This window comes from Epinephelus fuscoguttatus, linkage group LG15, assembly GCF_011397635.1.
Source record: "Epinephelus fuscoguttatus linkage group LG15, E.fuscoguttatus.final_Chr_v1".
Lineage (NCBI taxonomy): Eukaryota > Metazoa > Chordata > Actinopteri > Perciformes > Serranidae > Epinephelus > Epinephelus fuscoguttatus.
The window spans coordinates 15,328,338-15,355,131 of NC_064766.1; the positions used below are offsets into that span (position 1 = coordinate 15,328,338).

The window sequence follows — 26,794 nt, forward strand, 5'->3', positions numbered from 1 at the left end:
TAAAATACTAGCTTTATGAGCCTAATAAAACCAGATGTTAAGGGTTATTATCAGTTTTCTGTCTTTACAAATGTTATTTTTATATCAATTTATATTCTCATGCAAAGTATTGCTTTAATTCTTGTTTGTGCTGTACAGAAAGTGCAAGGGCATGTGTATGTCATTTTTGGATGTCTGGATAGAAAATGCAGTTGCAGCCTGAGAATTGGGTTCTTTTTTTTTGTGCAGCAGATTCATATTTTTTAACCCACGTGGTTGGAATGATTCCGTCTTTAATGATTCAGGAAATGCCTCATCTGAAAGCTATAAATTTAATTTAATTGGTCTTTGTGTATTTCAAACCTAGCTCTGTAACTTGAATGAAAAGGTAATGCATGAAAAGCACAAACCTGGGCTAGCTAATGTTTTACTAGCAAATTGCTTAAAATAGTAAAAGGTGTGGAAGTGTCCAGGTTAATTTTAACCTTGTTGTATATATATATATGATATATATATATATATATTCTATATATATATATATATATATATATATATGCTATATATGTATATATATCTATATATAGCATTACTTTATCATTTATATATATATTTAGAATACCTTTATATATATATATATATATATATATATATATATATATATATATATATATATATATATATATATATATATATATATATATATATATATATATATATATATTACTTTTAAACAGTACTCGCATGGCCATATGTACAGTGAATAAGTTATTGGTTGCTGTAATTGATCCTCCTGTCTGTACTGGCTTTTAAGAGATGCCTTCGTAAAGCAACTTGCTTTACTGATTATGTGATGAGAGAAAAAAAATGCACCATCCTCATTTTTTTTTTTTTTTTTTTGCAAAGACTACATTCAAAATGTTATAAATAGTATAATACTCTTGTCTCTTCCTTGAGGGAATTCTTGTACTGTCATTTTGGGAAGTACCAACTTGATTTGGCTAACTTTAGACTGCTGACTGCCCCATATTAGCTTCAGCTAGACACAGAGAAGAGACTGTAGATTTTGTCCCCCATCATTTACATTAGCCCCTTTTACACTGGCTTTAGGAAAGGATGTCTTTTGGGAAGGGATTTCTTTACACTCAGAATGGAGTGAATTAGTATAGCGAACAGTAACTCTTTTTTTTACATGCATATGGGTGTTTGAGTATTGGTTTAAACCAGGAATGGGCAGATGACTCACTGTGAGGCTTTGGGGTTTGCTTTTTATTTGTGCCGCAAAACTTTTGATGCTTCAGGGCTTCAAACTCAACACACACAGTGACAAATGCTGGTTTACAAAACTTACAACAGCCCTATAAGACAGAAGCCGAAGCACCAGACCTGTATTTTTAATGGTCTTAGTCTCATATGCATGCAGAAAAAGTGCAGTAATCCTGTTTGTTGTTATTAAATCTGCAATACATTTGTAACCAAGTACTGAATTAAATGTAGATGGTACTGTGCAATATGTTACATTAACGTAATTACTGAATCTGTTGAATTATTTTTTGCTGACACAGAAAGAAAATGTACCTTATTTGTATAGTTTAGTCCCAGTGTCTCTGTGGGCTCATGTGTTTTATCTTCTCTGTTGAAATTAATGTAGCATTTCATAATGTGATGTGATTGGAGAAGGATGTTCATTAAATCAGCCTATTACTTTTATTGAATTAGTACTTACTTGGTATCATGTAGGAATGTTGTTATACTTGTGATTATGCCTCTCAAGTGTGCAGTACCATATTTCTCAGTCATTCTTGTCTCTTAGTATAGCAACATAGTCTAGCTGCTCAACTTAAAAAACTGAATGAACAATTTGGTCTTCATCAGTTACATCTTAAACATTAAAGCAGCGTGCAGGAGTGAAGCCAGCTTTGGTGCTTTGCTATTAAACACCTATGTCTATCTCAAACAAACTTGGAAATGTGCTCCTTTTCTTTATAGTGTGTGTTGATGTGCTTATCACTGATCATCTTGCTGCTTTGACCCACAGAGCTGTCGGATCAGCAAAGGGAGTTCCAACAGCTGGCGAGGAGGTTTGCACGTGAAGAAATCGTCCCTGCTGCACCTGCTTACGACAAGAGTGGTGAAGTGAGTACAGCTCAGAGATTAGGCTGCAGTGAGCGTATATGCACGATTAAATACAGCTTGACTTGATAGTTTACGGACATTAGAGCTGCAAATATCTGTTGTGCTACACATTTTGTCCCTGTGTCTTCAAGTGACTTTGTGTGCACATGCTTCAGTCACAAAAGTCACAAATCATGTTTAAGTTCAGCAATGAATGGGTGCAACTGGACGTAGACTCTCCCCTTTATTTTAGTTATTGTCAAAGGGCAGACTTTTTACACATACTTCCATTAACAAAATGGTTTCACATTTCAGTTATAGTAATAAAACGTTTGTTCAACCAAAAAAGAACCCTTCCATTTTCATTCCTTTAAGGGTCATTCTGACTGATAAATATAAATTCTCTAATACATAGATACTGTGAAACTGCAATATTTTCTGAGATGGTTTTTGTACAGTGAAAATCTCATACCATTGCAAACTTATTATATGCATAGTTTACACATTTTGCCTGTCAGAGTTGCTCTCCTGACTTATTTTGTACAAATATTTGCACATTTCCCTTGTATAGTGTAAAGTGTTATACCTCTCAGCCTTTCTCTGCTGCTCTAACATGTGAATTTCCCCTCAGGGATCAACACACAAATTGGTGCACAAAATACACAAAAATAATTTGAATAAGGCTTAAATGTCCTGTCATTTGCAGTATCCTGTCCCCCTCATCAAGAAAGCATGGGAACTTGGTCTGATGAACGGTCATATTCCACAGGAATACGGTATGTGTTTTTCTTGCTCATTGACTATTTCAAAATTACCTGCCATATTTTATCTGTTGCATAACATTATCCTGGGTGCCCCCTTTGTGGTAGGCTCCACAGATCCTGACACATCTTATCTTATCAGTTTAGTTTGTTGATGATGCCCTAAACAGTAGCTGCACTTAATAAATATGTATACGTTTTCTGTTTGAAATAGCATCTTTGGTGAAGTGTGGTTTTTTGTTTTTTTTTTTCTCATGAGAGTGGAGATGGTTTGTTTCAGGCAAGTTGGCCGACTATTGTTTGAAAACACTGTGAGAAACCATGTTACGTCTCTCTCTTTGTATTCAGGTGGAATGGGCTTGTCAATCTTTGATAACTGCCTCATCACAGAAGAGCTGGCTTATGGCTGCACAGGAGTGCAGACTGCTATTGAGGCGAACTCGCTGGGAGTAAGTTGCATTTATCAGGCTTATAGTGATTCACTTGCTCTTCACCAGTTTTTAAAGAGCAGATTCATTCACTCACAATAACTGTAGTCTTTAAAAGTGTCCACCACTGGGGTTATTTAAAATAGGGGTGCTACAGATCCCTTAAAGACACTGAATTCATTAATCTACAAATAAGGCCTTAATTAGTTTTAAAATGTCTTAAACCAACCTTTCCAAACATACTAAGAAGTAGGGACGCAGCAAATGGTCACGAGCCGGAGTTGAACCTGCGACTGCTGCAGCGAGGCATTGCCTCTGTATATGGGGCGCTGGCAGTATCCACTACACTACCGACACCCCAAGAGTAGAAACATTAACAAATCGCAAACGATACCCATCTCTGTCCACTGAGTTTCCGCCACCATTTCATAGACATGTTGGCAGTGAATGTCTCAAACTATCTGCATTGTTTGATATCCAACATGTAATTCTACAATGATATTTCATCAGAGATGAGTTCATGCATTGGTGGCTAAGAGCACAGTTGCTATTGAGTATTATGGATTTAATTTTCTACTGTCAATATTTCAAGGATGTACATTAGTTAGGGGTGTGCGATATGGACAAAAAATAATATCTCTATTTTGGGGGATTTTGAAGATAACGATAATTAGACGATATTCTTTTAAATATGTGTTTTTAACAGCCTGAGTTATGGCTCATTAATTGTTTCTCATGGATGATATTAATGGAAAATGTTCTTAACATTTCTTGCTGCTTTTTTACCTGCTCTCTCTGTTTGACTCTGGTGACGGCCTTTTGTAGTGTCAATTCCGGGTCCATTTGCAACTGTTCAGATAGGCGTTTGTCCTGCAGACTCACCACAAGCCTGTCCCCCACCATCTCATCATGTAGAGCCCTGTAACCGCAGTGCTCCGCCAGACAGGCAGCGCAGCGCTGTAATGAAACTGTCGCCCGTCTCGCCCGTTTCTTGAAGCCGCTGATTAAACTTTACTCTCTCAAAGATCACATTCCTGCGATTCTCTTCTGCTTGCGTCTCCAATCCAGAAGCAATGTGGAATCTGTCAAAGCATTTAATCCATTTAGGCCAGTCTTCAGCCTTGAAGGTGAACTTTTCCGGCGGGGAGACTTGAAACTGTGCCATGTTGCCGCTTCGTTCAGCTAACTGTGGCTAGGCTAGGTAGCTCCGTAGATGGTCTTCCGGTACTGCGAACTTTAGCCTGACAGGCTGGGACCTATCACTACAGTTGACCCACGTCTTCCGAAGCTAATGTTTGTTTAGCAGCAGGCTGACCTGCCGGGAAGGTGCCAGTGAGAGATCATGTGACCACCTAGGCGTACTGCAGCGTGCTGCTGCACACAAGTTACGTAACTCTTGTTCAGTGAATGTTTGGGGTTTCAACCTGGTTTCATCGTGTGTTTTCACTTGTTTTTGTGAAGTCATTTGCATACTTGATAACGTAAATTTGCACATCGTTAAAACAACAATGACGATATTATCGTTAACGATATATATCGCCCACCCCTAGCATTAGTCATAATAATCATTAATAATAGTGGTTGTACCTCAGTTAGAATTAAGCTCTGTCTCTCTGTGTTTCTCTGCAGCAAATGCCTGTTATCTTAGCTGGCAATGAGGCACAGAAGAGTAAATACTTGGGAAGGATGACCGAGGAGGCTCTTATGTGTGTAAGTATCTAACTGTAGAAAGACATTTTGTAGAGTGGTGGAAAATACAATAAAGAAATCTACTCAAGGAGGTAATTGTGCACTACTTGAGACTCTCAAGTGAACATGTATCTGGATGTCTTTGGGTTTTGAAGGGTTGCAGCTTGAATAAATGGAAGTTAAATCTTGCCTCACAGTGCTGCACTGTCAATTGACATTATTTGTCACTGTTTAGTTTTTAACCCTATTTAGAATTGTGAAGGGAGAAACATAAGCCCTGATGTATTACTGCTTTACTATTGTGTGCTAACACCTGCAAAAACAGAGACAAAAGATACTGCTCTATCTCACATCTCTATCTACTGTGTGGTGTGTTTTCGACAGGCGTACTGTGTGACAGAGCCCGGGGCGGGTTCTGATGTGGCTGGCATCAAGACCCGAGCTGTGAAGATGGGTGATGAGTATGTTGTTAACGGACAGAAGATGTGGATCACCAATGGTGGGAAAGCTAACTGGTGTGTACTCATTACCATTGCCCTTATTGCCAGTTCATGTTGATTCGATTTAAGATCATTTTGGAGGCTGCACTAGTTTAAGCTAGGTCTACTCAATAACCTTACAACCATGTGTGTACAAACACATACTTAAACGTAATGAATACAAAACATGTTTGTTGCTCTAAAGGTTATTTGAACTTTTATCTGTCTTTCATATTCTTAGGTACTTCCTGCTGGCCCGCACCAACCCAGATCCTAAATGTCCAGCCAGCAAGGCTTTTACTGGCTTCATTGTGGAATCTGACACCCCAGGAATTCAAATAGGAAGGAAGGTATGATTCGGCTGAATTGGTTTTTTTTTTTTGTTTTTTTCCTCTAACTCATGAACTCCTTTTGCATTAAGATCAGTAATATTGTTGGAGGTTATAAATGTATCAAAGGCAGATATTTTGTTTGCAAGTGACACATTACCCAAAGTTTCTTATACCATATCTTTCATATTCTTCTTATTCCACAATATTCGAAGGCACTGCTTGTGCTGTGCAATTTATCGTCTCTGTTTTGTCTCTTAGAATAATCACAATGGGAATTAATTGTGTAAAATTAAAGATATACTATGCAAGGTTTTCCTTAAAAGCACTGAGAGTAATCCCTCTCAATCATTACTTAATACCTACTAGAAATGTGTGATGGTGTATTTATCTGCAGAGACTCTGCCCTCTGCCTGTACTTTCTTATTATCCTCTGATTTTCTGTGTTTGGGGCATTTATGGTCTTGTAGCCCCCACGGTGCTCAGGTGTGCTCAGGGCTTTATGAAAAGGTAGCAACCAGCTGCCAGACCTTAGGCAGCAGGCATCCAAGAGACTTGGTGCCCAAAAAACGTAAATATAGCGATGCAAAACGCCAATTGAAGTGAATCTGGGGTTGGCTTTTATTCAATCTGGAAATCCATCGGTTAAAAAAAAAAAAAAAAAAAACACAACTTTTTTTTTCTTCCTTTACCTCTGGAGGGACAGCCCGGAGTTTTTCGACTAACGGGAAGTGCAGGGGCCTTGGCGATTGCTCAACCCCTTCACTTCCGGCGGTGCCCCCAGGGAATCGCCGTGTTGTTACAAATACTTCGGGTAGAAAACCAGCAGAGTTTAGCTATATATCATATTTTTTACGTCACTATATCACCGTGTAGACTAATCTGATGTTTGTAAAGTCTACAAACACAATGACTGAACAAACGTTATATTTCTGCGTGCACGTTTTGTAATTAATACCCCCTCCATTGTGACAGCATCGTTTATTATTATTATTATTATTATTATTATTATTATTATTATTATTATTATTATTATAATAAAGAATTTGATTCTAATAACAGGGTACCTGCTATCCAGTCAGGATGGTCCTAATAATTTGACACTGATATGTGCACCCTAAGGTAACATGTGCTTGTGTTTGTTTTTGTGCTTGTAGGAGATGAACATGGGCCAGAGGTGCTCAGATACCAGAGGCATCACCTTTGAGGATGTGAGGATACCAAAGGAGAATGTCCTGATCGCAGAGGGAGCTGGCTTCAAAATTGCCATGGGTGCCTTTGACAACACTAGGCCACCAGTGAGTCCTCTGTTACTGAATCAAAATTGGAAATCAGTAACACAATTTATAAACGTCTCAAAACATGAAGCACTTTTAATTTGTTATTGAAAGAAACATGAATTAGTTTGTTTAAAACATTTAAAGGATCATTTGGAACATTTGTGTCTATGATGTTTAATAATGTCCTGAATGCAATGCAGGTGGCAGCAGGAGCAACAGGCCTGGCTCAGAGGGCACTTGATGAAGCCACCAATTATGCACTGGAGAGGAAGACCTTTGGCAAAGCTATCGCTGAGGTTTGTTGAGTTCACTTTGAGTTCACTGAATTACAGAATTTAGTTGCAATAATAGTGGCAATAAGGTCATTGCTGTAACGACCATGTCAGGTGACCACACAGCAGTACAGTGTTACAAATTACAAAGATGATTACAGGATCAACACGCCCATCTGTTTTCTCCTGTTTCACAGCACCAGGCCGTGTCCTTCCTCCTGGCTGAGATGGCGATGAAGGTGGAGCTGGCCAGGATGGCATACCAGCGGTCCGCCTGGGAAGTAGACCAAGGCCGCAGAAACACCTACTACGCCTCCATCGCCAAGGCCTTCGCTGGAGACATCGCCAATCAGGTGGCCACCGACGCTGTTCAGGTATTCGGAGGCAATGGCTTCAACAGCGAATACCCAGTGGAGAAGCTGATGAGAGACGCCAAGATCTACCAGGTAGGTGATGACGCTGTGCACCTAATCACTGATATCAGGTATTATGTGAAACTGAATTTTCTTTTTAATTCCCTTTGTAGATCTACGAGGGCACAGCTCAAATCCAAAGACTCATTATTGCCAGAGAACACCTGGGAAGATTCAAGAAATGAAATTTGAAATGAACCTGATTCATCCTCATTCAAATGTACTTGTAACTTTTCTATACATAATGTGTTCCTGAAATAGATCTGCTCACTTATACTCACAGGATACAGGTGTAAAATGGTGTTTGCCTTAACAGCACTTCATTCTGCCTTGCTTTTTTCAAACTGACCCAGACCCTGATTTGGTAGACTGCAGTCCACCTGTCTAATCAGAGAACCTCAAAACCTGTCCTGTTTCTAAAAGGGTTTACCAAATGAGCTCAGAACTGTGGCCTTATTTTGTGATCAAATGATTTGAGGATCACCACATTCAGGCAAAAGATCAAATGACCTTCATGTCCTGTCAGGCTCCAGCTCCTGTAGGTTGTAAATAATGGCAGCCGGGCACAAACACCACCACTGCTCTGATAGCAGTCTGGGCATTGAACTGTAAAGTTATTTATATCTGGTATAAACCTCTGGTGTCTGTTTGAGGACAAGTTGATGATGATGATAAACTCAGACATATTTGACTTTATAAGTTAATAAGGGCAGCCCAAGGCTAGATCGCGTCATTTCGGGGCGGAGGGGCAGGTTTAGCCTGATCTTCAGCCTTTAACTTTTTTAGTAGTGTTGATTTTGGTTGCCATTCTGATTGGCAGCACAAGCATGGTTAAATCAGAGATGATGAGGAAGATTATGTGTCTCAGGTTGTCCATAATGTCAAGATCATGCCTTATTCTGCCCTGCCATCCTACCATAAGTGACACACTTGTATTTGGCCATCTCAATTGACCTTCTGCACCCATTCAAAAAATAAAACCCATTAAATAATTCTCGAGACTTTGTGGATGCACCACGGATTTTTCATATAGCAGAACCCATTTAATCTTGGTCTGTATAAATTTATTTCTCATCAGAATGTGTTAGAATCAGAAATGTGTGTCTAATGATATCTTTAACAGCTGTGAAAATACATGTTGCCTGAAAATGATTTTCTGACTGATTTAGAAATGAAGTCCTGAATTTGACATTATCACGCAATATCCAGTATAGAGAGGCATCAGATTTACACCTTACAGTGTGGATGTAACATGTACAGTAGGCTGTAGTTCAATTGTCACCATCATTTTTTGCCAACACTTATGATGTAATGGTGAATTCATCTGAAACTTTTGAGTCTGTTTATAATTCATTAAATTATTTCATCCAATGTAGAACTGATTTTATGTTCATTTCTTTTGTGGATATCGATAATGGAAATAAAAAGGTGATTTCATCATGTAATTGGATGAACCAAGAAAACCATAATGGTGAAACTGTGTGTACAATTGGTTTAACAACCTTAGAGAGGAGTCTAAACTGGTTTCCTGTGGGGGAATAAAAGTTCCTCACTGAGGGGCAAAATCATACAGTACATCAAAGATTAATATATTTTACGGAACCTCAAATGCATGTTCAAGGGAACCATTTGTCTGTGACCAACTCCAACCAACTTAATTGTTTCCCCACTGACTCGTTCCAAACCAGGGGCCTATTGCACAAAACTAGGATAAGGGATTAAGACGGGATATCTTGGTTATTCTGGCTCAACTTATCCGTGATCCGGTTGCACAAAAGCGGGATAGTGGACAGCGGGATATGTTATGACATAAGTTACCATGGAGATTTATTCTGTGGACCTAGCCTGTTCCAGACCAGGCTAAATTCCAGGATCTATTTAATCTCATCCCTTATCTCAGTCAGCAGTCACCACAAACGGAAACCAATAGTTATTCCATTGCCCACTGCACATTGTTATCACATTCAACCAGACCCACTGTCATTATTTAAACATTTGTGATCATTAATTGCAATCATTTTAGATAAATGATGATTTTAGATGATTTTGCAATCATTAGATAATTTACAGTTTCCCATAGACGATATATAAAATACACATCAAAGAGTAACATGATGTTCCTTTATTGAATAAGGATAAATCAAAGCAAGTAAACTATCAGCTCCTTTCAAAACTGAAGTCACACAGTGACTCTACAAGATAGAAAGCATGGAATCAAAGCATATTATACAACACAAGAATAAATACACATTCAAAGGTCTGTGTATGATACACACTGCATGTCTGCACACTGAAATAAATGCAGGACAAATCCATACACAATAAATGAGCAGACAAATGAATGGATGCAGTAGCCTCCCTGCAAGCTTGTATACACACAGTATACAGCACAAACATCATAAGAGGCCAAATCAATTTAAATTGAATTAAAAAAACCAAAAAAAAAAAACAACACACAAATTCCTCTGCCAATGGAGGCCATATTTAACTGAAATTCACAACATGTGTCTTTGCCACTGCAGGACATATTTAACTGAAATTTAAAGCATGCATGTTAACTAAAATAATTAACACATATTGGTCTCTGACCAGCTGACCACTGTCGTCATCGGGGAAGATGGCAGGATTGTCCCAGTCCATGTGTGATGGCACTCTGGGGGCCCTCTCCTTCCTCAGGCAGGCCACATTGTGGAGGACAACACAGGCCACAGTGATGTCACATGCCCTCCAAGGGCTGACCCTTAAGTGGTGAAGACAGTGAAAGTGTTTCTTTCAGAAGGCCAAAGGTCATTTCGATCCTGGCCCTTGTCCTGGCATGGGCATGATTATAGGCCTGCTGTGCTTCCTGAGGGTCTGTGTATGGTGTGAGGAGAAAAGGCTGGCAGGCATACCCCCTGACCCCCAGCAACACATCAGAGAATTCACCTGTCAATAAAAAATCTCATCATCACAACCTCATAAATAGAGTGACATTCTTGACACAGCCATGATGTAAAAAGCGGTTATTAATAGAGGTTGTGTGGCTCACCTTGTGATAGGCACTGATAGATTCCAGAGATGCGAAAGACTCGGCAGTCATGGACCGGGCTGGGCCACTTTGCCACAACATTGCTGATCAGATAGTCAGCATTGCAGACCATCTGAAATGATAAGATGAAGACTATTAAACCAATCAATGCACATCACAAGCAATGCACAGTGTTCATTAATCGACAATATCAAAAAGTCATGTTCACCTGAACATTAATGCTGTGAAAGGATTTCCTATTCACAAAATCGGGGGATTATATATATATTTATGATCAATCAGCATACACATGCATGCACACACACACACACAAAATTGCATACATATGAAACAGCAGAGGAGCATGGAGCATGAGGAGATAAGATAAGGTAAGGTCAATTAAGTCATTGAGCTCATCTATTTATCAAAGAGTTATACAGTCTGATGGAGTTACATTTACACAATTTCACTCACCTCTGCAGTCAATTTCACTTACAATTTCAACTGATTCATAATCAGAGTACAACTACGTTTTCGGATATGTTACTTAACTATTTGGATTGTAGGCTAATTGTGATGGTTTCAGCGGAGCAGTGAGTGTGTATTTGTGCGCTACTTAGGCATTCAGGCGGTCTGCAACACTTTGCCACGCTTTTTCTCGTTGTTTTTGTAACTGTGGCGGTGTTGCCTTTCTTTTTGATTTGATCCTTTACCTCTTCGTAAGCCTCCGTGAGGATTTCTGCCTCCGATGGGGAAAAGTACGCCGTTCTTGTTGCCATGGTGAATCTGTGATCGATGGCGGGGTCTATTTGAGGAAGCCGCGTGCCCGCACTGATCCAGGATTGGTTTCACCTGGCTTGATGGATCCTTGTCTGCTCATCTGCTCATTTGGATTCGTTGAACCCAGCTCAGTCATTTATCCTGGATGTCTGAATCCTACTTTTGTGCAATGGGCCCCAGGTTTTAAATGTGTATGTGATGGCTACACACAGCATCGTCACGAATTAATGATCCAGGTAGAAGACATCTAAATAAGGAGCCTCAGTGTGTTGTGAGGTGTTGCCAGTGAGCAGAAGATGGCACTTTGAAAAAGCGTTTCTGAATATGGTCACTAATGGGTATGAGAATCCAATTACTGGAACAGATCTTGAGATGTGGCTAACCTCCAGCACCAACTGCAGTCGTAGTGGTGGCCATCAGAGGGCACCTAATCACCGTTTCTCCCCTTGGAGGGCACCTTAGCGCACCCCTCATTACTTTTTGCTCACTGGCAAGGCAACCCAGGTCATTTCATCGTGTTTTTCCAACTAGAAAGGCACCATAGAGCACTGGTTCCCAACCTGGGGGTGTCAGCCCCCAGAGGAGGTCACAAAAGCTTCTTGGGAGGTTGCAAGGCCTTCTCAATTATTTTTAGGGATGTAAGAGAACATATTTAAAATATTACAGTAGGCCTATATCTTGACATTTTATTCATTTACGTGAAGAAAACTAAATGGAATTGTAATTTTTCAATGTTTGGGTTCACAATGTGGGACAATTGTGCAGTTTGTCAGTTGCTGTGCACTGTTACTATTATGCATTGAATATAATATGAAATGTCCATTAAATATGTCACTGATTCAAGGGTCTTCAGTTTACTCAATGATAGAAAACGGGTCCTCTAAAAAGCTTGGGAACCACTGAGGGCACATTTTCTTTCACATTTGGCCACTGCAGAGGTCACTTTATCATGATTTCTTTACCACAGGAGCATCCATGAGAGCACTTATAGGAAAAAAGGGGATTTTGTTCTGCTTTAACTGCTGCTGGAAATGAGTTTTTATTTATTATTGCTACATAGGCGCTCATCCCAAAGATCATGAGAAGATTTGATTTGCCAAGTGTCATTGACAGTGGTCAGCAATGTGCCTTGCAGTGCACTGTCCGAGGCAGTCAGAAGGTGGCGGTATTGCACCAAAAACCAACCGCCTTACAAACACACGAAGAAGAAGAAGAGGCAAACAGAAGAAGCCTGATCATGCGAACATATCCAGAATGGTAACCGGCGTCGTCTTGTAAATGTTATAATTGATTTATGTATTTTAAAGTAACATTGTAGCCGAACTGGTTGGAAATGTCCGCTTTCTTAATTCTGTCCAACGTTGGCGTCACATTGAACGCCAGTATGTGAAAGCAGCTAACCATAGCAGAAAGGCTAAAATGTAGCTAGCATCAGTGTTAGCATGTAGTTAGCTCGTTGACAGCCCAGCCTGTCAACAACTCGTTTCCTTTTTCATTTAGCTACATAAAAGGCGTTTACTCTGTATCAGGTGTGACAGCGACAGAATGGAGGTTTCAATGTTAGCTAATTGAAACACGGTGGGTTAAAATTGTGGCGTGTTTGAAATGTTTTGATGTGTTCAATGATAGGGTACCCAAGTGAAAGATGTCATCATTAAGCCTGACGCTCCCAGCACACTGCAGCTGGACAAACACGCAGACTACATCGCTGCATACGGCTCCAAAAAGGATGACTATGTGAGTAAATGGCGATCTTATGTGCTTTCTAGAGAACACGTCTGTCCACGTAGACTACTTTTATGTGCTTCTGCTCTGGGGCTGTTTTTACATTGTGTAGGTTAGGCAGACTACATTAATATAGACAGAGGTGTGCTTCCAACTCTGTGGCAACAGTCTGGGGAAGACTCTTTTCTGTTCCAACATTACAATGCTCCCGTGCTCAAAACCAGATCTATAGAGAAATGGTTTTCCCAGTTTGGTGTGGAAGTAATTGACTAGCCTGCACAAAGCTCTGACCTCAGTACCACCCAACACTTGTGTGATGAACTGAACACCAGACATCAGTGTTGGACCCCCCTGCAGCCAGATACACAAATGTGTGGAAAACCTGAAACCGCCTTCTCATCCTCAACACACCAGAGGAAAAAACAATTTATGTCTTCATGTGTTACAAATATTTCCAGCAAAGCTACACATTTTTATTACAACAAAACAGAATAAAAAATATTGATAAAATAAAAATGCATAGGTTTTTTTTCTAAGAGGCACCACTGTAGAAGTAGTTTTGGATTTGATTACAGACTTTTTTCCCTTTATGTGAAGGATGGGCTAGCACTTGTATTTTAAAACTGTAATGGTAGGACATTTTGAAAACACTTGTATGCCTTCATAGTTCTACAATTTATAAAAATGCATCAGGGAGCAGAGAGCAGTAAGATAGCAGATGTTACCTGATTGTATAAGTGGTATAATTTTAATTTTACAGCTGCAAATATTAAAATAAAAGGCCCTTTGTCCAGTCAGCAAACCTAAAAAGTATGATGACTTTGTTGCTATTTGTGTTAACAACAAACTTGGGTATATTGGAAAATATTTGTCATAAGTTTGGTATTAAGCTCCTGCTGTGTATTCATTTCTGGCTTTCAATTTCACATAAAACCCTGCCTTTATTGTACACTTAAGCTTTTCTATGTTCATTATACAAAATTTGGGAGTTTGCTCTGTTATGCAAGGTTCACAAACTTGTTTATTCTTTTAATAACTGAACAACAGGAAAACCCCTTTCCCATACAATAAATAGGTCCTCCTCTACTGCTTATTCATGTCCTGCTTGTAATTGTCCAGGAATACACGCTGTCAGAATACCTGAGGATGAGCGGCATCTACTGGGGGCTGACAGTGATGGACCTGATGGGGCAGCTGCACCGGATGAACCAGCCGGAGATCATAGACTTCATCAAATCCTGTCAGCACGAGTGTGGAGGCGTCAGCGCCAGCATTGGACATGACCCCCACCTGCTGTACACCCTCAGCGCCGTCCAGGTGACTCTTTAGACAGTCAACATGAAATTTGACAACTTGATGGAATTATTTTTTGTGTTCTCATCAACTTTATGATGGGAGTGGTTGGAGAGCTGTTGCCAAACAGAAAGACAGTACTTTGCTGGGATTTGAGGTTGATGAGTTGTCATCTTCAATACCATGAATCAAAGGCAGAGAATGTAGAAAGCAAGAATTGAAATATATTTAAATTCCTTTTTAATCCTGATTATGAAATTATAAAATAAATGTCATGCTCATTGTTTTTTATTTATTAGTTTTACTGGAATCTCTTTTTCTGTCCTTTTATGGCAGTTTCAGGGGTTAGTACTGTATATTTCACTCACTTGAGCAGCCTCATTATACTGAAGGATTTTTATGATTATAGCGATATTCTATATAACTCCCAGCAAATCATCTCAATTTGTCTGTTAGCCTTTAATTTCCTTTAATTAATTTCCTTGTAAATTAACCTGATTGCCCTGCAACCTTTTTGTTTTGTCTTTTTCTGTTTTGTTTTTTTTTTTTGTCTTTTTATTTTTGGCAAATTACTGTATTATTTTTGTCTTCCTTAGATCCTGTGCTTGTATGACAATGTGGATGCGCTCAATGTGGACAAAGTGGTGGAATACATCAAAGGACTGCAGCAGGAAGATGGTTCATTTGCAGGGGACAAATGGGGTGAGCACGATTTACTCTTCTTTACGTTTTCTCAAGAAACATTTGCTTCTTACATGAAAAAGAAAAAAATAAGCGAATGAAAAGCACACAAGATGTTTAGCATAGGGGATCAAATAAAAGGCAATGATAGCCTGCACTTAGTATCACAAGTTAAATTATTTTCAAATGTATTATTATGAATATGCAACTTAAATAACTGCTGCCATACTAGGCTTGCAGCTAAAATCCTAGTAAAACAGTGTAGTAGTTCTCATTTATTTAAATTATAGTTTGCTTCAAATATGAACATATTAAAATAGGATGATGTTGTGTTAAACCCCTGTCCCACATGAATTCTATCCATGAAATATTTAGGAACATTTCCTGCATGGGCTCATTTGTGAGTGAGGGCAGGGATCGATATTCAGGGAAATCTGAACCACCAATTTCATGGAGTGAGAGAACCAGTCATAAGAATCAGCTGATGACATATTTGAATCTGCAACATGTTCACGGTTTAGCATTTACGCCAGTGCTTTTGTAGCTGATTAAATACATTACAAGAACACTGTTGCTGGACAAAAACAGCTCCTCACCTGCCGTGTTCCTGTAAATAATAAGACACAATGTACACATACACCCAGCCCTCCCACATCTTCTTCTACTTCTGCTGAGTTTTATGGCGGTTGACATCCAGTATTAGTAGTGCATTACATCCGTCTGCTGGACCGTCCTTTGCCCCTTCTTTTCCACCATTTCCCTGGCATGTGTGAAAAAGCTCAAGATGGAAAGTGTGTAGTTTACTGAGAACTTTATTATAATTACAGCTCTTTGTCTTTACAGGAGAAATAGACACAAGATTTTCCTTCTGTGCAGTTGCAACACTTGCATTACTGGTATGTATATCATGTACAGTTTTTCTCCAAGTTTTTTTTTTTTTAACACTGAATAGTCTGAAGATGACTCTCTGTCCTCCCTCTCCTTTCAAGGGCAAGATGGATGCAATAAATGTTGACAAAGCTGTAGAATTCGTCTTGTCCTGTATGAACTTTGACGGAGGTTTTGGCTGCAGACCTGGTTCAGAGTCTCATGCGGGTCAGGTGAGTCCTCTGATGTACTTATAGAGTGGTCGCTGTGGGAGTTTCTCTTTCATCTATTATTAAACAAAAGCAGCAACATTCAAAGTTTAAACCCAAAGAAATCAGGTGTTAAGTTGCTATTTCCACATAAAACTTATCAGACAGTTGAATTATTATTCACACTTCACAAATGTGAGGCTGCAGGCTGGTCTTGTGGGAGTGAGTCTGACCCATAACTGAAGGATTGTCACTCTGGAAGGTGGCTGGTATTACATTCACACCCCTCTCGAGCAGTGACATGTTAAAATCCTTCTCACATATAATCTCTTTGGTCTTTTCCTTTCTGTCCATCAGATTTACTGCTGCTCCGGCTTCCTGTCGCTCACCGGCCAGCTGCACCAGGTGAACGCTGACCTGCTGGGCTGGTGGCTTTGTGAGAGGCAACTGCCATCTGGAGGCCTCAATGGACGACCAGAGAAGGTTTGTACTCTCCAGATGCTGTACTGGGAGATTAAATGCCTCCTGGTCATTGTTAAACTTTTAACAAATCAGTACGAAGTGATTCCTGAAAGAGATGTGCTGCTTTGCTAATTCTAATTTCTTTGGGAATTTATTTTTAGAAATGAGAGTTCTGTAAACCATGGGTTTCTTCACATTGGAAGAGTTTAAACTGCAGTAAATGTACTCTAAATGTAATTTAGACCTCCAAATTAGCATAAGTAGTTCAGGCATTTGTAAAATATAATGGTATATTATATCTGCACACACCGCCAAACGTATTGAAGCTAAAACGTAGCTGCAGTACTGACCCAGCTCTGGTTTTCTTTGTCTCACCCAGCTTCCAGATGTGTGCTACTCGTGGTGGGTTTTGGCGTCACTGAAAATCATCGGCAGGATCCACTGGATCGACAAGGCCAAGCTGCGATCGTTTATTCTGGCCTGTCAAGACGAGGAGACGGGAGGGTTTGCTGACAGGCCGGGAGACATGGTGAGCTGTCAGACACTACTAAATCCTGTATGCTGCAATGGAAAGGGGAAATGTGTTAGACCCGTCTTTTTTCCAAAATCCTGTCTCCTCTTTCATCTCATATAAGCCTGCCTGCACGTCCATGATCACATGCTTTGTCTCTCTGTCTCTTATATACTTTCAACCTGTCTAAAGGTACGAGGTAAAAGTTAACTTGCAGTAGTTAGACAGGAAACTTCTTAAGCACTGGAAGGTTTTAGATTAGATTAGCTTTAAATCTGTTGTCATTGCAAAGAGTACAGGTACTGAAACAACAAAATGCAGTTCAGCATCAAGCCAGGTTTGCAGAAAGATCTTAAGTGCAGAGTAACGTACAGAATAAAATATAGAATAAATGAAATATAGAATAAACAGTTATGGGTATAACTACATTAGAAAGTTAAATTTTCTTAAGAAACAACCCCATTTTATCTGCCTTGGAAGTTTTGCCCACGTCCTTGAACACCTTTCAACCGAACTCAACTCTCCCGCTCCCTCCCTTTCTGCAGGTGGATCCTTTCCACACTCTGTTCGGAGTTGCAGGTCTCTCCCTTCTCGGAGAGGAACAGATCAAGCCGGTAAATCCTGTTCTGTGCATGCCTGAGGATGTACTGCAGAGGATCAACCTGCAGCCAGACCTCCTCAGCTAGCCCTCTGACGCCATCACCAAACACACACACACATGCTCACACCCTGCTGCCCTGCTGAACACCCCAACTACCATGGCTGGATGTCAGGAGCAGAGAGAGGACCACCACACATCTCAGTGTTAGCTGAAGTCTACAGACACATTTTAGGTGCAGGTTTCAGTCTCAGCTCACTAAAGACAAATAGAGTCACACAGTTCTGACTTGATCCATCTGAGTCTGTCTTTACACCGTCAGCCACTCATTATGTTATCAAGTCACTTTGGTTGGTTTTACTGCGGTTTGGGAAAAAGTGTTTTTTTTTTTGTTTTTGTTTTTTAAAGTGTGACTTTCATTGCTAAATCCCAGAAATCACAACACAACATTCCTTAACTTTTCAACTTACTCACCACGTCAGTTTGAGGGAAAACGTGTGACTGTTAGCAAACTGGCGTGGAACTCAGTCGTGCATCTCTTTGTTGCTCTCATCACCTTTTCAGGAAGTTATTACTGTACTTAATTATTGGCCAGAGACAGAGGCATTGATTGTCTCTGCTATTTCATGAGTGTTACCTGAATGGCAAAGGAATACTCAGTTTGACTTGACAGATTTGTGCATTTGAAACAAATCAAGTGTGGAGCAGGGAAGTATGAGCAACTTTGCTCTGTGATTTCAATGTGTTTTGGGGCCTGAGACACTTGACTGGTTTAAAGACAACACATCTGTGTTTTCTCTTTTTGTTGGAGGGCTCTGCCTTTTTCATGCACCCACTCTTAAGAATCAAATAACTTGCGCATTTGAGAAGTGAGAGCATGTGAAGGGCAAACTGTCCTCATCCTGTTTACACTTGAGCAATCACACTACCACCATGCCAACAGGTCTCACAACTGGAGATACAACACGAGACTTGTTGCGAACAAAGATAGTTTTCTTAGAATATCTTTAGTTTACAGTATGCACAGAAAATGTTTTGGGCAGGACGTTGAGGTTGGGGCAGCGTTTTGTTTGTGACACCCAGAGGTAAAACACATGGCAGCGTCATCATCTCTTGCCAATTATATTTAACATGTTAGCCACAGTATCAGCAACATTATTTATTTAAATCCATGTAACTGAGTCCAGTTTTGTTATGCACCTGTGGACACATGTTCAGATTTGACACCACACTGTGTAAAATCATTAAATCTAAATATCTTTCGCTTTGATGTTTCTCAAGTGTCTCTTTATGTGTACTAATTTGGTTCAAATTCTTTTTCCTTTCAGGACTAGCTGATCTTTATATTGCTGCACTCCTGTTGTCTTACAGAATGCAAATTGTATCTGTGTAACATAAGTGTTGATGTTGTTACAGAAGGTAAATGAATCACATCAAATCAATTAGTTCTCAGGTTGAACCCAAATAAAGTGATTGATAACTGATCAATTTATCAATTGACATTGTTATGCAAAATTAATATTGCAGTTCTCAAGGAACTGTGCTGCCTAAAGGCTATTAAAATCCTAACAACAACACTCAACCTTATCATGTCCTGGACAACTTGTTAAACTATCAGTTCTCATCTTTGTGTTGTGGGGATGGCTCTAATCCAGAAAGCTGCTCACCGTTGTCACAACTGTGTGTGTGTACATTAATGTAACATATTTGTTATCATAGTTGGCAATAAATGTATGATTGCCCCGTCAACTGCCATTTAGTTTGTTTTTACTCGAAAGGAGTTTAGAGAGCATGTTTATGAATGAGATTTGCCACAGAGTTGGTATTTAGTCAAGATAAATGGGGGATGTCTAACCCAGGTCATTTTTGTCACTGGATATCACCAGGGCCCAGTTGTTCTAAAAGATCAGATTTGGAAATCCTATGTTTTGCTGTCCGGGATCAGATCAATTTTACTTTTGTGCCATTTTTTCAAGGCAACGTTGAATTGGATCACCCTGATCCAGATACAGACTTGTCAAGATTACCAACTCTGGATAACCAGTGCTTTAAATGGGACCTTATATCACAATATATGCAGTCTGCCAGACTGATTATTTCAGAATCTTTTTTTTTTTGTGGGACTGGTGGCGCTCTTTCAAGATTTAGGCTGCTGGCAATAAAGACAATCAAGCATCTCTGTGAAGAACAAGTGCCCTCTGTGTGAGTAAAGCACTTGAGCGGGACACATGTCGGGAGATGCAAGAAAAATAAATAAATGTCATTAGTTAAGATCCAATGGCTGTGACGGTGTGGAGTGTTGAAGCAGACAAGAGGGCATTAAGTATTATGTGCACTTTGACTTCTTAAGTCAAAGTGCTGATAGCAGAGTGTGGAAATACTCCACTACAAGTAGGCTAAAAGCTGCATGTAGCCTATTATCAGCAGATTGTATATACATGTAGCCTATATAGCATAAGTGTGTTTGCAATGGTGAAAAAAATTGAGGTAGTTTTTCCTGCTGTGTGTACCATGGTGTCCTCTGGAGGTGTGTCCGGCTCTGTGGCTTCTTGTGTCATCCGACATGACAGTTTTTTTCTATCAGAGCCCTCTAGCATATATCAGTGATTCCTTTTTGGTCCTTCTCTCTGGCATATGCCAGTTATTTGTCCTCCTGTGTCTGTCTCGATCGTCTGCCATATGCGCTGGCCGAACATACTCGGGCGGAACGTACGCGGAACGGACTCCGCGGAGGTCCGCGCGGGCTAAAGGCGGACGTCCGCATGCCCTTTGCACGCAAAACTCAGATTTTACGACCGCGCGTACCAATGACTGCTCGGCATGTATTTTCCACATCGCGGGGATTCTTCACGGACATTTTTATAGGAAACTACAAGGCGGAAGTGCGCTCGACTATGAAAGCCCGAATGACTGCGGACATTCCTCGCGGAATCCGCTCCGCTTAGTACGCCCGAGTATGTACCAACGACTGCGCTCAAGCCAGCCGACGCTTCCTTTTGGCTTGGTCAAATCAACTGCTCCCAAATTTTAAGTACGCCCGTACTGCGACCTTTAAATGCACAGAGAAGAAAGATAGAAAGAAAGTTAGTGAAGATACTACAGTGGGGACCAACTTCCGTATTTCAAAATAAAATGAAGAGCAAAAAAAGGGCAATTGTGTCACGTGACCTGGGAGCTATTGCGCAAAAAAACCCACAAGAGTACCTTGCTGCAGTCAAGATGGCCGACAAGGCGCCGCCATACATCCAATCCATGCCGGAAGTCACAACCGGAAGTTGGTTAATCGCCGCTCGATCCCGGAAATATGACCGAGCTAAAACTTAAAAATTTAAAATTTATACAGTCTATGGCTAAAACAAAAATAAAAGCTTAAAAACACGTACGTTTACACATTACATAATTTTATGCATTTTGTGCAGTTACATGTTTATCGTAACGTAACTGTCTCCTACTGAACACCTCAAAGACCAAGGAAATGATTATAGATTTCTGCGGGTCCAAGCCCCCTCTTCAGCCAGTGAATACCTGTGGGATGGACATCAAGGTGGTGCCAAGGCATAAGTATCTAGGTGTACACCTGGATAATAATTTGGACTGGTCCCTACACATAGATGCTCTCTACAAAAAGGGGCAGAGCCGCCTCTTTTTCTTAAGGAAGCTCAGATCTCTTGACATCTGTAGTAAGATGCTGCAGATGTTTTATCAGTCTGTGGTGGCAAGTGTGTTGTTTTATGCTGCAGTCTGCTGGGGAGGAAGGAAAATTGTTGTAGATTCATGGTGTATTAATCTGCCTCTGCTACAAATATCATTCAAACACTGTGCAGACACAACTCCCCACACCCCGTTTGTTCAAAGGCACAGAAGAGCAGCTTAGAGAAATGACTTCAATCCTGCTGGTTGTATTTTCATCCACCAGGGATCTTCAGGGATGAGCGGGGACATCAAGGGCAACACAATGGCGCCAGACATTTGTTACTGCAACAGAACAGGCATTTCCTGGCTCTAGAGATGTGTTCATTATCCAGTTTAGCTATTAAATGAATGCAATAATTATATTTTCCTATTGTCAGTCTTCCGTTAATTCTATTTTATTTCTGGAATCCAATAAAACACAATATTACACTATCATACTGGCATACTGGTTTAGAAATGTAGGCAGTCTTGTTGTTATATATAAGATAAGATAAGATAAAACTTTATTGATCCCACACCGGGGAAATCCACTTGTCACAGCAGCTCAAGCTGTACAGATAGGAAGGAGAAAGTGACAGTAGGATACATTTGTATATACATATCAGAATCAAAGATATACAAATATATTTTATATTTTATATTTGTTATAAAGTACTAAATGGGCAGGGCTATACACACAAGACTACTTACAGTATATACACCTTTCACTTGTACATATATATGGGAGAGATATGGATATATGTGCAGGATAATTGTGTACAGAGTTGTACAATACACACATGGTGTGTAGCATGAAAAATAAAAATACTAAGCAATGTACATACTAAGCCATGTAAGCAATGTAAACTATGTTTACATTTATGGATTGCACAGGATATTAGCAGTGAGATTTTACAGTGCGATACACAGTGGAATAAATATTGCATAGAGATAAAAAAAACAGTGTAAACATACAGTATTGCACGAGGTAGGGAAGTAGAGTTATACAACAGACATAACAGTGCTACATTAAGTCGTGCACATGTGTAGAAATGTTTGCAGGCTCCAAGTATACCTGATGAAGGTCGTTCAGACCGAAACGTCGTTTATTCAATAAATCAAGACAAAGCGAGACACTGTGCGGGAGTCTCCCTAATTGTTCTTCGAGTTGAATTTTCCTCCGACGCACCTGTCACACACTCAGGTGTGCACAGATTTATTTATTTTTTGATGTTTTGATGAACATACCCTTGAAATGCACTGCATTTGCCTCATGATTCGCCAAGTGCCTCTGGATGACACTTTCGCTTTTGGTAGTGAATTTGGGGCAGAGAGGACACGCAAACACAGATGGCGACACGGTTGTGCACTTCAGCCTGTCGCCTTTTTCAATTATAGAAGGGTGCATCTGGAAGAAAAGAATATATCAGAATCAGAATCAGAAATACTTTACTGATCCCCGGGGGGAAATTGTTAGTGTTACAGTTGCTCCTATTCAACAAAGACTGTAGTATAATATATAACATATAGAAATATAAAATGTACAACAATATATACAATACAATAGAATATATGCAACAATATATACAGCAGTGGCACACAGTGTCGTTGCCATGGTGACATGATTGAAGGATGGATGAGGATGAGGAGGGATGTACACAGTCATAATAATGGCATGTGAAAACTCCTTTGGCAAATAACACGGCCTGAGTCCAACAGCCAACAGTTCTATGTCCGGGCAACAGATATGTTCCTTGATGGTAATAATAATGTGACCAGGATCACACGAACTATATATATATATATATATATATACAGTACAGGCCAAAAGTTTGGACACACCTTCTCATTCAATGCGTTTTCTTTATTTTCGTGACTATTTACATTGTAGATTCTCACTGAAGGCATCAAAACTATGAATGAACACATGTGGAGTTATGTACTTAACAAAAAAAGGTGAAATAACTGAAAACATGTTTTATATTCTAGTTTCTTCAAAATAGCCACCCTTTGCTCTGATTACTGCTTTGCACATTCTTGGCATTCTCTCCATGAGCTTCAAGAGGTAGTCACCTGAAATGGTTTTCCAACAGTCTTGAAGGAGTTCCCAGAGGTGTGTAGCACTTGTTGGCCCCTTTGCCTTCACTCTGCGGTCCAGCTCACCCCAAACCATCTCGATTGGGTTCAGGTCCGGTGACTGTGGAGGCCAGGTCATCTGCCGCAGCACTCCATCACTCTCCTTCTTGGTCAAATAGCCCTTACACAGCCTGGAGGTGTGTTTGGGGTCATTGTCCTGTTGAAAAATAAATGATCGTCCAACTAAACGCAAACCGGATGGGATGGCATGTCGCTGCAGGATGATGTGGTAGCCATGCTGGTTCAGTGTGCCTTCAATTTTGAATAAATCCCCAACAGTGTCACCAGCAAAACACCCCCACACCATCACACCTCCTCCTCCATGCTTCACAGTGGGAACCAGGCATGTGGAATCCATCCGTTCACCTTTTCTGCGTCTCACAAAGACACGGCGGTTGGAAGCAAAGATCTCAAATTTGGACTCATCAGACCAAAGCACAGATTTCCACTGGTCTAATGTCCATTCCTTGTGTTTCTTGGCCCAAACAAATCTCTTCTGCTTGTTGCCTCTCCTTAGCAGTGGTTTCCAAGTAGCTATTTGACCATGAAGGCCTGATTCGCGCAGTCTCCTCTTAACAGTTGTTCTAGAGATGGGTCTGCTGCTAGAACTCTGTGTGGCATTCATCTGGTCTCTGATCTGAGCTGCTGTTAACTTGCGATTTCTGAGGCTGGTGACTCGGATGAACTTATCCTCAGAAGCAGAGGTGACTCTTGGTCTTCCTTTCCTGGATCGGTCCTCATGTGTGCCAGTTTCCTTGTAGCGCTTGATGGTATTTGCGACTCCACTTGGGGACACATTTAAAGTTTTTGCAATTTTCCGGACTGACTGACCTTCATTTCTTAAAGTAATGATGGCCACTGGTTTTTCTTTAGTTAGCTGATTGGTTCTTGCCATAATATGAATTTTAACAGTTGTCCAATAGGGCTGTCGGCTGTGTATTAACCTGACTTCTGCAACACAACTGATGGTCCCAACCCCATTGATAAAGCAAGAAATTCCACTAATTAACCCTGATAAGGCACACCTGTGAAGTGGAAACCATTTCAGGTGACTACCTCTTGAAGCTCATGGAGAGAATGCCAAGAGTGTGCAAAGCAGTAATCAGAGCAAAGGGTGGCTATTTTGAAGAAACTAGAATATAAAACATGTTTTCAGTTATTTCACCTTTTTTTGTTAAGTACATAACACATGTGTTCATTCATAGTTTTGATGCCTTCAGTGAGAATCTACAATGTAAATAGTCACGAAAATAAAGAAAACGCATTGAATGAGAAGGTGTGTCCAAACTTTTGGCCTGTACTGTGTATATATATATATATATATATATATATATATATATATATATATATATATCTCACATTTTTCACATCACTGTATCACCGTTTAGAAATCACGGTGTCTAGAAAGCATCAGTGGCTGCAGCTGACAGGGGCCTGTATCACGAAGCGAGATCAACCTTTCCTGGGTTACCCAAACCTATCCTGGGTTGACTAACCCTAACAATGGCAATCAGGATAATCGGTATCACGACACTGGATATCAACTCGGTAACTCAACCCAGGGTTGCTTTGTCAAGAACCGTGAATGCGCACGCAGCGGACCAATCACAATCATGAGAGAAGCGCTGCGTCACTGAGCGTCCTCACAGAGCGCCGTATGTGAGGGGGAAAAAAAGTATTTCTCATGTGAGGATCAGAGATTAATTCTACTAAAATATGAGGAGGAGAAAAGCAACATTAGAGAAAAGGCCAACACCGTGGCAGCTGCAGGAGGAGGAAACATACGTGGCAACGCATAACAGTATGAATAATGTTTAGTTTTAGTTTAGATTAGTTTATTTGCACATAATGTTAAAAACAGACAGTAGGCCTATAACGTTTACAAGATTAAAAAAAGAAAAGTGGCGGAGAGGTTAGAAGCCACTTAAAGCTTATCAAAGAAATTCCCCTGTCAAAACATCAATGAAATCACATAATAAGCTAGAGAAGAGAGAAAAAACGGGTGAGGAAAGAAGAAATAGAGGAGGAGGAGAGGGAAAAATCAAGTCAAAACAAGGTAGCAAATAAAATTATGTGTAGGTTAAATTACTCATCACTGGTTCAGTAGCTACAGTACCTGTACCTGTACATCTGACACTGGTCACACCCTTGAATCCCATGAAATCAATGCTGCGCAGATGAATTGCGTGTATTATCGTCTAACATCATTGCGTCTGATAAATTGGTCTTCTTTGTCATAACGTTATATATGCTACAATAAAGCTTAAAGCTGACGCCACAATTAAATCATATCAACACCAAATTGATAGTCTGAATAAAATCATCCTGATATTGAGCTGAGTTAGAAATTAACAGCTGTGCAAAAATATACCTAGTCTCCCTCTTTAAAAAACAAAAAGGAAAATCCCTCAAACACCATGAAGTGTAGACATGATAGGCTACTTTCCACATTTCCAGCAGCAAAGCTCTCAATTAGGCCTAGGCCCATTATCTTTAACAGGGATCATTTCCGCCAACAAAAGAAATGTTGGCACTAATTAATGGTGCTGGTAAGTGTCTGCAAATGATCAGTTTCTTTCTTATGAAGGGGTGGGATGAAATTTCGACTTCTTTCCACTCCTTTTGAACAATCTTTTCATTGTCTGTTATTGTTGCTTTCTTTTCTTTTTAAATGTTCAAAATAAACTTTCAAATCAAAATCAATCAAATGAATTAAACTTCCCGTCATGACTGGGCTGCATTTCTGTCAGCGGAGTCATTTTTTTCCGAACAGCTGATTGGCCAGTGGGTGGTGCTTTTTATAGGATCAGATTCAACCCTGAACTTTCCCTGCTCCAGAGCAGGATAGGCGTTCAGAGTAAGTTACCATGGTGATCTACCCCGATAAGAACTGAACCGGTTTCGTGAGACCGAAAACCCAGGGTTAACCCTGAAGTTACCTCGCTAAGACATTAATCCTGCTTAGTGATACAGGCCCACGGACAGCTAACAGCAGCAGCAAAGCTAACATCAGGACGTCATCTGTTAAAATCCTCCCATTGTCGGATACGACATGAAACTACTCCAGTTAGCTCAATCATGTTGTAACTAAGACATCCGCTGGAAAAAATA

At 40.1% G+C, this 26,794-nt stretch overlaps 2 protein-coding genes and 1 long non-coding RNA gene across 3 annotated transcripts; 2 read left to right on the plus strand and 1 right to left on the minus strand.

Annotated features, from left to right (window-relative positions):
* The first annotated feature begins 1,958 nt into the window (after positions 1-1,958).
* On the plus strand, positions 1,959-9,124 carry acadm (acyl-CoA dehydrogenase medium chain). Its single transcript, XM_049598340.1, has 10 exons — positions 1,959-2,112; positions 2,798-2,867; positions 3,201-3,301; positions 4,910-4,990; positions 5,354-5,484; positions 5,690-5,798; positions 6,935-7,075; positions 7,258-7,353; positions 7,527-7,775; positions 7,856-9,124. Exons 2-10 carry the CDS (start codon positions 2,840-2,842, stop codon positions 7,925-7,927), a joined length of 1,008 nt encoding a protein of 335 aa, XP_049454297.1. The 5' UTR covers positions 1,959-2,112; positions 2,798-2,839; the 3' UTR covers positions 7,928-9,124.
* Positions 9,125-11,757: 2,633 nt separating this feature from the next.
* Positions 11,758-19,624, plus strand: rabggtb (Rab geranylgeranyltransferase subunit beta). Its single transcript, XM_049598792.1, has 10 exons — positions 11,758-11,765; positions 12,665-12,786; positions 13,159-13,266; positions 14,374-14,571; positions 15,144-15,249; positions 16,072-16,124; positions 16,218-16,328; positions 16,662-16,787; positions 17,146-17,295; positions 17,823-19,624. Exons 2-10 carry the CDS (start codon positions 12,784-12,786, stop codon positions 17,961-17,963), a joined length of 996 nt encoding a protein of 331 aa, XP_049454749.1. The 5' UTR covers positions 11,758-11,765; positions 12,665-12,783; the 3' UTR covers positions 17,964-19,624.
* On the minus strand, positions 16,249-20,731 carry LOC125902453 (uncharacterized). Its single transcript, XR_007451097.1, has 3 exons — positions 20,386-20,731; positions 17,117-17,327; positions 16,249-16,381 (listed from the first exon to the last, which is right to left on the minus strand). It is a non-coding gene; the product is annotated as an uncharacterized LOC125902453 (long non-coding RNA).
* Between the last annotated feature and the right edge of the window lie 6,063 nt (positions 20,732-26,794).

What these genes read in the sequence shown, in the direction of transcription:
- acadm (XM_049598340.1), top strand. Translation starts at nt 2,840, where the DNA reads ATGAACGGTCATATTCCACAGGAATACG. An exon ending in GAATTCAAATAGGAAGGAAG is followed by an intron (nt 5,799 to 6,934) that starts GTATGATTCGGC and finishes TTGTGCTTGTAG; the next exon opens with GAGATGAACATGGGCCAGAG. An exon ending in TTGGCAAAGCTATCGCTGAG is followed by an intron (nt 7,354 to 7,526) that starts GTTTGTTGAGTT and finishes CCTGTTTCACAG; the next exon opens with CACCAGGCCGTGTCCTTCCT.
- rabggtb (XM_049598792.1), top strand. An exon ending in ACACCCTCAGCGCCGTCCAG is followed by an intron (nt 14,572 to 15,143) that starts GTGACTCTTTAG and finishes TGTCTTCCTTAG; the next exon opens with ATCCTGTGCTTGTATGACAA. An exon ending in TCAATGGACGACCAGAGAAG is followed by an intron (nt 16,788 to 17,145) that starts GTTTGTACTCTC and finishes TGTCTCACCCAG; the next exon opens with CTTCCAGATGTGTGCTACTC.